Source organism: Eumetopias jubatus, unplaced genomic scaffold (genome assembly GCF_037043125.1).
Source record: "Eumetopias jubatus isolate StellerSeaLion01/CBP00866 unplaced genomic scaffold, mEumJub1_p1.0 scaffold_9, whole genome shotgun sequence".
Taxonomy (NCBI): domain Eukaryota; kingdom Metazoa; phylum Chordata; class Mammalia; order Carnivora; family Otariidae; genus Eumetopias; species Eumetopias jubatus.
In genome coordinates this window covers 73562521-73573014 of record NW_028274815.1, presented here as the reverse complement: position 1 = coordinate 73573014, position 10494 = coordinate 73562521, and the positions used below count along the sequence as shown (strand labels likewise).

The 10494-nt window shown below is 48.9% G+C and overlaps 1 protein-coding gene across 1 annotated transcript; it reads left to right on the top strand.

Moving 5' to 3' along the window:
• Positions 1-5465: 5465 nt before the first annotated feature.
• On the top strand, positions 5466-9771 carry TMEM247 (transmembrane protein 247). Its single transcript, XM_028103842.2, is given in 3 exon segments — positions 5466-5582; positions 6151-6489; positions 9583-9771. Coding segments are annotated over 3 exon segments (645 nt in total).
• Positions 9772-10494: the final 723 nt, after the last annotated feature.

Here is a 10494-nt window from a genome sequence, read left to right as displayed (position 1 = left end):
AGTTCTCCGTGCCTGGTATGTGGTTAGTGCCCAAGAAATGTAAGCTCTTGCTGGTGTGATGATTATGACCCTCTAAATGCACCAGCACACCTAAGCTGAAGGGTCCCAAAGCCACAACACTGGATCTGAGGCAGCCAGGAAGGGAAGAAGACATTTCAGCGGGAAGCCTTCCATCCTGGACCGAAGTAAAGACTACTGCAGACTGGGGAGGGGGTCAGAGCAGGGGGGGATGAGGTGTGTAGGGTGGATATGACCCAGTGGCTCCAACATCCCTGCCTGTCCTCAATTAGACCAAGTTATGTACCCTAAACGTCCTTCACCTACACTGAGCAAAGCTCTCTCATCCAGATTCCTTTTAAAATTTTTAATTGACAAGGTAATATAGGCACACGATTTCTTTAAAACGTCAGAGTACAGAAATGCTATACAGTTCAGACTGTCTCCCTCTCACCCCAAACCCCCAACCCCTCAGCTCTCCCACCTCAGAGACAGCCACCATGAACCAATTTACTATGTATTTGTCCGGGCATATTTTAGGCATACCCAAGTATAACGTGTTTTCATCTTTTAATACATATGGGAGTCCTGTTTTTGCTTTTTCACTGAATAATATATCTTGGAGAGCATTCCATATTTGTGCTGATGCCTCTCCCTTATTCATTTTTTTTCCTAAGTCTTATTCTTTTTTAAGTATGCGTAGTATTCTTTTTTTTTTTTAAGATTTTATTTATCTGAGAGAGAGCATGAGCGCAGGGAAGAGGCAGAGGGAGTGGGAGAGGGAGAAGCAGACTCCCAAGGAGCAGGGAGCCCAATGCGGGGCTCGATCCCAGGACCCCGGGATCATGACCTGAGCCGATGGCAGACGCTTAACCAACTGAGCCACCCAGGTGCCCCTAAATGTGCATAGTATTCTTGTCATGAGTAGAGCACAGATTATTTAACCAGAGATCTTCTGGGGGAAATTTAACTTTTTCCGCAGTCTTTTCCTATCATAAACAATGATGTCATAAATATCTGTTGTACATACTGACTTCTTTATTTTCACGAGGTAAAAAAATCCTCTCACCTCTTAGAGTTGGAGCCCCAATGACTGTCCTTATGATCTAATATAAAAACACTGGGGAAGGAGATGGGAAACCTGCATTCCAGTCCTGTCTCCGCCAATGATGTCCTTTCCCCTCAGACACCAATCTCTTCACCTCCCTGTGTGACTCAGGTTCCTTGCTCGCCAGGCAATAACTGTACCTGCTTTAAAATTGCCTCACCAGGGCATTCTGAGAATCAAATGAGACAATGTACATGAAAGCTTTTGAGCACTGTGCTAATACCCAAGTCTCTCATCTGGTTATTGGCTAAACCTCGAATCGATTTGTTGCTCTATGAACGTGCCCATAAATAACATGGTGCCGGCCGCACCCAGTACCCCTTCTAAAGGAAACCTACCCACCCCCCCACCCACGGCTCCTGCTTATGGACCACTGGAGGCTGCTTATACATCCCTGCCTTCCCTGACCTCTACTTCTCCACCTCCGCGCTGAACCTGGCTGAGCACGCTGGGAGCACCATAGGCTTCCCAGTGGCTTGAATGAGGAGCTCTGTCCAAATAGAGATAAACCAAGTCATTCTGACTCTTGCCTTTGGAAAAGTCTACTAGGAAGTCAAGAGTGACTAAGGTAGTTAGGAGAAGCATAAGACAAGATGCAGAGAGAGGCCACGCAGTCACGTCCCCGATGGGCCATTCAAAGCTGCAGTTACCAGTAAGCTGAAATTGAGAGGAAGCAGATACCCCAAATACACTGAAGCTATGACGTAGAGAAAACGTGGCGGATGCTGGTGAGAAGTGAAAGGACACAGAGACACAGAACCACCAGAACCGGCACGTTATAGCAGCAACAGGACAGGTGTAGCTGAGCCCAGCACGGAACGGCCCTGCGGGGGCTCCGGTGTGATCCTGTCCCCTTTGCTCCTTCATGTGGCTTTACTACATCCTGCCTTTCTCTGGGCCCGGTGCAGGAGGGGAGACCCTCTTCATGCTGCCAGGCGTCCCAAGGCTCCTGTGACCCATGTCCTCAGCTTCCTGCAGAGTCCCCTAAAGGATGGGTGTGTGAGGATCTTACCTTGGGGCAGGAGAAATGAGAGTCCTAGATTCTATTTTGCTGTGGAACATACAACTTTGCTTAATGAATTAATGCGGTTTTGTGGAGGTCAGTCTCCTGGGAAAAGGTCAGGGTGGGGAGGGGCAAAGAGCAGAAGTGGAGAGGAAAATGGATAAGAATGAGCGGTTGAGATTTTCCTCATGCAGGTCCTTCCCTCTTGCCCAAATTCCACCCACCCTTCATGTCTCCTCTTCCACTAAACCCTTCCCAGCTGCTTCAGCCATATCAGCACTGGTCTTCTTAACTACAGTGACTGACTGCTTTGCCTGATGGGCCCCAACACTTCATCATCCTGCCCTGTAGCCATACCATTTACCCTGTGGCTTTTCAGTTCTTTCCACTAAAAAGGCAAAATACATTTCTCCATCCTTTGACTTTGGGTTTGGCTAGATCACTGGCCAAAGCCAATGGTATAAGATGGAGGTGGTGGTGTACCAGTCCCCAAGGCCTCTTGTGCTCCTTCCATTGCCATGAAAAGAGCATCCCCAGGCTAACCCACTGTTCCCAAGAAGAGGATGAGGGACATGTGGAACAAAGTTGCCTGGGACAAGCCCCCTAGTTGAGCCCAGCTTAGATCAGCCAACTCTTAGATGCCTGAGCTACATCAATGTTTATTGTTTTATATTACTGAGATTCTATGGTTGTTTGATAGAGAGCTGGTACAACTACCCATTGTACTTCTTATGCTTTTCAGTACTTGGTGATTTTTAATGACAGTTCATTATTTGATCATATATCATTGTTTCTTTGGGTAGGTCTCTCCTAGTTAACACCAGATTTAGCAAATAAAAATACAGGATCTCCACTTAAATTTGAGTTTCAGAAAAACAAGGAATACTTTTTTACTATAAGAACATCCCGTGCAATTTTTAGAACATATTTATACAAAAAAAAAAATCTACTTGCAATCCAAATTTAACTGGGCATCCCGTGTTTCTCTAGCAATCCTACTTCCAGTGCTTGAGGCAAGTATCAACATCTCACTCAGTAACTGTGAGCCGGTTCCCCTGGTCATCATCGTAATGGTGGGAGGCAAAAGCCATGGTTTTCAAATTGTAAGATTTGCAAGATGGTAGATCATAAGCACTCTCTTTTCTCCAGTGACAACCCCACCCCTTACAATGATGGTGATGATGATGATGATTTCTTAGCCCCGGTATAGGCAGGTAGCAGGCAAACACACTCTCTTGTTCTCATATCAGGGCTACAGTGCAGTGAAGTGGTAAATCTTGCCCCCATTTATAAACGAGGACACGGCGCCCCGGATGGGTAGAATAACCTTCCCTTGGCCACACAGCTAGTGAACGTAGTAGAGCTAAAACTCAGATGCAATCCTTTCTTTTCCCATAATGTAATTTTGCCTCCAACTACTGAAAAGGTGTTCTGTCATTTTCACAAATGTGAAGATGGCAAAGTATATCCCACAGCCTCCCGGTTTCTTTGTTGGTCCCACTCAATCCATTCTGCGAATCCTAGGTGAGTTGTATTTATGTCCCAGGGCTTCCACAACAAAGTACAAAGCACCACGGACTGGGGGGCTTAAACAACAGAAATGTATTTTCTCACAGTTCTGGAGGCTGGATGGGCCAACTCAAGGTGTCAGCAGAGTTGGTTCCTTCCAAAGGCTCTGAGGGAAGGGTCTGTTCCAGCCCTGCGGTGGGTAATTTTGTCTCAACCTGACTGGGCCATGGGTGCCCAAACTACTTCTCGGTGTGTAGTGTGTGTGAGGGTATCTCTGGAAGAGATTAGCGTTGGAATTGGTGGGCTGAATAAAGTGGATGGCCCCACCCATTGTGGATGGGCATCATATAATCCTTTGAGGGCTTAAATAGAATAAAACGCTGGGAGAGGGGCACCTCGGTGGCTCGGTCAGTTAAGCGTCCGACTCTTTTTTTTTTTTTTTAAGGTTTTATTTATTTATTTGAGAGAGAGAATGAGATAGAGAGAGAGCATGAGAGGGGAAAGGGTCAGAGGGAGAAGCAGACTTCCCGCTGAGCAGGGAGCCCGATGTGGGACTCGATCCCGGGACTCCAGGATCATGACCTGAGCCGAAGGCAGTCGCTTAACCAACTGAGCCACCCAGGCGCCCAAGCGTCCGACTCTTGATTTCAGCTCAGGTCATGATCTCAGAGTCCTGGGATCGAGCCCCCCCATGGAGTTCTGCACCCAGAAGGGAGTCTGCTAGAGGACTCTCTCTCTTCCTCTCCCTTTGTCCTGCCCCTCTCTGCTCGCTCTCTCTCAAATAAATAAATAAATCTTTAAAAAAAAAATTTAAAACAGGGCACCTGGGTGGCTCAGTCAGTTGAGCATCTGATTCTTGATACCGGCTCAGGTCATGATCTCGCAGTCATGGGATCGAGCCCTGAGTCGGGCTCAGCACTCAGTGTGGAGCCCGCTTCCGATTCTTTCTCCCTCTCCTCTCTTTCCCCCTCTGCCCCTTCCCACTCCCACTTGGTTCTCTCTGCCTGACTGCGTGAGCTGAGCTATCAGTCTTCTCCTGGCCAGGGACTGGGACCTAAATCCGCGCTGCTCCCGCCTATTAGACTTTACTGGAATAGGACTGGAATTTACACCACCAGGTTTCCTGGGGCTCCCACTCACAGACAGCAGACCATGCCACTTCTGCTCAGCCTCTACAATCACATGAGCCAATTTCTTATAATAAATCATATATATATGTTCTGTTTCTCTGGAGAACACTAATAAAACAACACCTCTCTCCTTGGTTTGTAGATGGTCGTCTTGTCCCTTATGTTCACTCCATCTTCCTTTGTGCATGTCCATGCCCAAATTTCCTCTTCTTGCAAGCACATCAGTCCTATTGGATTAGAACCTACCCTAATGACCTCATTTTAACTTAGTCACTTCGAGAAAGGCCCTAACTCTAGATAAGGTCACATTCTAAGGTACTGGGTGTTAGGGCTTCAACATATGAATTTGGGGGCAGACACGATTCAGCCTATAACAGGATTTGAGGAGCTAACTGTAACGCATCCCAATACAGTCTGCCTTTAAAAGAGGGACCCAAGGGAGGAGATTTCCAATGATAGAACTCTGGATTGCAGGTGGTGGAATTCTAGTGTCTAAAGCAGTCCCTAGGGTGGCAAAGGCCCATCCTGCAGTTCCTAATAATGGGCCTCAAGGTGTGTCATAGCCTCTGCCAGAGGGGACCTAGCAACTAGTAGAATGTGGGTTATTATGAGGACAGGGGATTGTGATGGTGGCCCAGCTGTGGAATCTGGTGAGACCCAATGTTAGTACCTTAAAAGATGTCCTTTGGCCCCAGTTGGCAGCATTGTGGTTTTCTGGATGGCAGCAGAGGACTGAGAAATGATGGAAGCCCGGGGAGCAGGAGAAAGCTGCCCACCTTTCCCCAAGGCGGTGCCTGATGACCTCATGTCTGAAGGGAAATCAAGGGCTTCTTTGGTAAGGGGGGGGATCCTCGTTTCACTGCACCCGCCTGTCCCTACATGGGGAGGAGTGCATCGTGGGGACATGTGAGAGGAGCTGAGGGCTAGGCGATCCCAGAGAGCTGCGAAGAAGAGCAAGTCATGTGCACCCCACCCCCACAACTGGCCCCTGGCTGTCACCAGGGACCAGGTAGCCCTTAATAAGACTGGGAAGTCACTCGAGGCTGGCCCCATTCAGGACCCTGTCCTCCCTCTGTGAAAGGGACCTGGCTCCCCCATAGCCCTTGTGTTGGTCCCCTACATTTAGGTTCCTCCTTCTGTAGCCCCAGGAGGACTGGGTGTCTAATTGTCTCAAAGTTAGATAGAGTAGGGGTGGGAAAGTTACCAGGAAAATAGACTTCTGCCTCAACTCCTCAAGCCACCCCTTGCAACTTGAGGGCACTCTTCCTTCGTGTCAGGGCGCCCTCCCCTTCCCTATAACTCCGGGTGAGTGCACCTCTGGGTAGAACTCAGCCTAGATCCTTACAGGGACAGCCCCAGGCCCACTCTTCACTGTCCCCTGAATCGCCCCTTCACTGCTCCAGGAGGCAGAGTCCCCGAAGCCAGACTCTTCCCACGACCACCTGGAGGAGGTGGAAGCTTCCGAGGACGGAGGCTGCCCAGGGCCACCCAAGTCACCGTCCTCCAAGGCCAGCTCCACCACCAAGGGCCAGGCGGGCGACGGACCTGAACTCGGGGAGCTGTCCCCCGCTGCGGCCGCCCGGGAGACCCCGCGGACCGAGCGCAACACCGAGATGGAGCTGGAGAAAGTGCGCATGGAGTTCGAGCTCACGCGGCTCAAGTACCTGCATCAGGAGAACGAGCGCCAGCGGCAGCACGAGGAGGTGATGGAGCAGCTGCAGCAGCAGGTGACGCCCCGCCTGGTAGGTGACTGGGAAGTAGGCAACCCGAGGGTCAGGGAGACCCGTCCCTGCCCTGCAGGGGGAGCCCACTGACCTGCTTCGCCCCTGCATCCCTCCCCGGTCCAGAGATGGGCTGCCGGCTGTTTCAGAGGTTCCTGCTGAGCTGAGATCAACTCTTTAGGGAGAGCTGACCCTGGGAGGGGCCCCGGAACCACCCGCCCACCCGCCTGCCCTGCGGACCTCTTTCCTTCTCAGGGAAAAGTCCTCCACGTTTCCTGTGACTGGACTTCCTCCATTCTCTAGTCCTCTCTGCATCTCGTTTAAGAGATGGGGGAGCCCTACGGCAGTCTGCCCAGGGATTTTGATAAAACCATCACCCCCCCCCGCCCCGCCCTTATCAGAGCTGCATTTGTTCTGTTGGATTGCTCTGTCTTGCTGCCATCTAAAACTTCGACATCTCTAGCCAGGAAATGGACCACTCTCCCCTGATCTGTATTAAATGGGGGATGAGAAAGCCTAGTTTCGGTCAAATGGGATGGGAAAGGCTTAGCCCTGTAGACGGGGCCACTCTAAGTCCTAAATAACGAAAAGATGCCATTGTTGAAAGCATGTTGCCTGGGCTTTAAAATCAGTCCCGGCTTAAAACTCTGGCTCTACCACGTGTAAACCGCGTGATATTGGGCAAGTTACGAATCCTCCTTGAGCCTAGGTTTGCTCGTCTAGAAAGTAGTCCCTGCCTCATAGGGCCCTAGCGAGGAGTGAAGGAGAGCATGCGTGTGAGGCACTTTGTGATGAGCCTGGCACATTAGGTAAGCACTCAATAAATGTTAGCTATTACCATTTTTATGTACTCATGCAATTCACTTCTTGACCCAAATGCACCAACTTACATTCATCACTTTTCAATTTTATTGGGATGTAATGTATTAGCTATGCTTCCCAGCTCTGAGTCATCCTCACTTCTGAGAAACTTGCCTTCTGTCTTTATCCAAGTCATTGCTATAATTGTTGAGGAGGATATGACCTAAAGTAAATACCACTAAAAGATCTCCCTACAGGTTAGCAATGTTCCATTAATCAGCACCTTTGGGTTACATTTTATCCAGCTCACATTTCTCTACCTTGTCCAAAAAACTATCTTGAGACACACTGTCAGATGGTTTCCCAGAATTAAGATACTACACTACCTATAGCATTTCCCTAATTGACTGGCCTTTTTTTTTTTTTTTTAAGAAAAGGAGATTGGTTTTGCATGATTTGTTTTCAGTGAACACATGCTGGGTTTTAACAATTATCTTTTTTTTTTTTCTTGCTCACAAAATACCTGCTTAATTGTACACTGAATGGTTTTGCTGAGCCAAGTCAAGCTTATTGAACTGGGATCTCCGGAATCCATCTTTTTTCCCCTCCTTTTAAAAATCTAGAAAATATTTGCTTGTCTCTAAGATTCTGGCACATTTCCTGAGATTTTTTTTTTTTTATTTCTCACTCATAAGTTCTATTTCCAAGCTTGGGGTTTTGTTCTCAGTATCGTGGGATAAAATGTCTCCCGAGTTCGAACGGGAAAATCCTTAAAGCACCTGTGGTTAAGATACTATGCCTTTGCTCTATGCCTCCTTCTAACCATGTTTGTTTTCCCTTTTTTTAGTTTGAAAATCTTACTCTTGTTGGATGAGCTGGAAGCCTTTGGTGTATAGTCTTATCTGCTGTCTGTCTTCTGCTCAAAAGATAGACCGTTGAAAATGTTGTGAAAAGTCTAAAAGGTCTCACAAATGCATGTTTGGTTGTCAAAATCATAGTTATCACCCATGAGCATTTCAGACTAAAAACACATGCTGGCTGCTTTGGGCGGCAGAAGTCCACAGACCCAGAGCCATAGCGGGTCTGCAGACCACCCGCTCAGCACCAAGCCCCCTGCCCGCCCCCCCCCCCCCAGAACCCTGGGTTTCTTCCTCTGGTCTTCAACCTGCCTTGCTATTCACTTTAGAAATGGCACCACTGAAGTCATTTTCTGCCCCCTTGGGTTTATTGATTTGCCCTCACATTCTCTGTAGTTGTGCAAACAATGGTGTGTCCACAACCCCAGTCTTTGGTAATCGTTTACAAAGTGTTTTATGTTTTGTCCATTTATTGGCAGGTGGAAAGCTGACTTGATGTTTAAGACCCTCCCTACTCTCTCTTTTTCTGGATGAATGGGTGGGTAGAGAGATTTCACTGTATTGAAAAAACTACCTCTGTGAGTATGTTTCTAGCTAGCTTAGGGCATCCTGGTCCCTGCCATCTGCCTGCTTACAAAAAGCATGGCATTATTTTAAAAGATATTTTAAAGAATAAACCATGGGTGATGCCTTCTTAACTACAGATCAAAATAGTTACGTCAGCTTTTGCTGTGCTTACATGTTGATGCTTTCCACAGTTAAAATGGGGGCTTGTTGGACCTCAGTTATATAGATTCCAGAAATGAGCAATACGCAGGCAGAATCAGCCAGACAACTCAAGCTGCTTTCCCCAGGCTCGATACTGGGAGGCTTCAGGGGGGCCCTATCACCTGTCTCTGACCACCCGTCCCCCAGGGAGACCCAACCTCAGGCCAGTAGACCACAGACAGACCCCGTGAGGCATTTGCCAGGACAAGAGATTCTGAAACAGGCACTTGTGCCCAAGGGACACCCTGTCATTGTGCCACCATGCAGAGAACAAGGCTGAATGTCAGAGCAAGCCGTCCAGAGAACATTGCCGAGACCCGGCATGCAGATCTGGGGATCTCAGAGTCAGAGAGAGTCTGGCCACCTACGTGACTAGGAGGCAGCAGAGAACGCGGAGAAAGGACGGTGTCGCCTGGTGCCAGAGTCAGGAGGGATAAGGCAGACTGAAGAAGTGAAAACCCATGCGGTCCCTCTATGTGCCTGTGACCTTGCTAGGAACCTTTCCATTCTTGGCCCACTCTTCCTCCCATAGTCTGTGAGGGGGGCATGGTGACCCTTCCCTCAGGTGAGGAGGATGACCTGCCCAAGGTCACGTTCCAGAAGGGACAGGAGCAGGACTGACACCCAGACCTGCCTGGCCGCCGAGCAGTGCGGTTTGGCCAGCGGCACTCTCTTCTTTCCCCCACAGTTCTCGGGAGGCCTCCAGGACCTCCTGCTCCCCCAGAACCAGTTTGCCATGTTCCTGTACTGCTTCATCTTTATACACATAATCTATGTCACCAAGGAGATGATCTTCTTTCTCTTCTCCAAGCACTACCTGTTCTGCATCGCGGCCATTTTGCTCTGTTTGATTAAAACTCTATGGTCATACTTCTAGGTGCTTTTGCTCCCTCCATCACTGGGAACCCCCAAGCTAGCGGGTCACTAGGACACCATCCAAGTTAGCCCCCAGCCTCTGTCCCTCCTCCTTCCCTCACACGAGCCTCCCACCAATCAGAGCTTGCGGTTTGGAAAGGCTCTGTTGTCAACCATTTACACTTTAGTGGGAAGAAACGTGTTCAGGCCTTGTACAAAGCCTGAGTTCTCAGTGTGGATGAAGATGCTTTGTGCCCTGAGGGGAGGCTTTCAGAAGTGACCAAGCTAGGGAGGTATCTAGAGAGAGAAGTGGTTTGGGGTTTCTAGAATCACAGGAATCGTATCATGACCAGGTTGGTTTAGGATCCACCACATCTACTCACTTGCACAGATCTCCTCTGAGGCGTGGGGTGCTGTGGTAGGCTTGGGGGTAAGCACCCCCCCCAAAGATGTGCACGTCCCAATGCCCGGAACCTGTGAATATATTACCTTACATAGCAAAAGAGACTTGAAAAGGTGATTAAGTTAAAGACCTTACAATGGGGAGATGAGCCTGGATTATTCTACAGGGCCCAATGGTCATCACAAGGGTTTTCACAAGAGGGAGGCAAGAGGACGAGAGTCAGAGAAGGAAGGCAATGTGGCCACGGAAGCAGAAACCGGGATGAGCCAAGTAGTGCAGGCAGTCTTTAGAGAAGGCACAGAAATGAATGTTCTAGAGCCTCCAGAAAGAATGCAGCTCCGG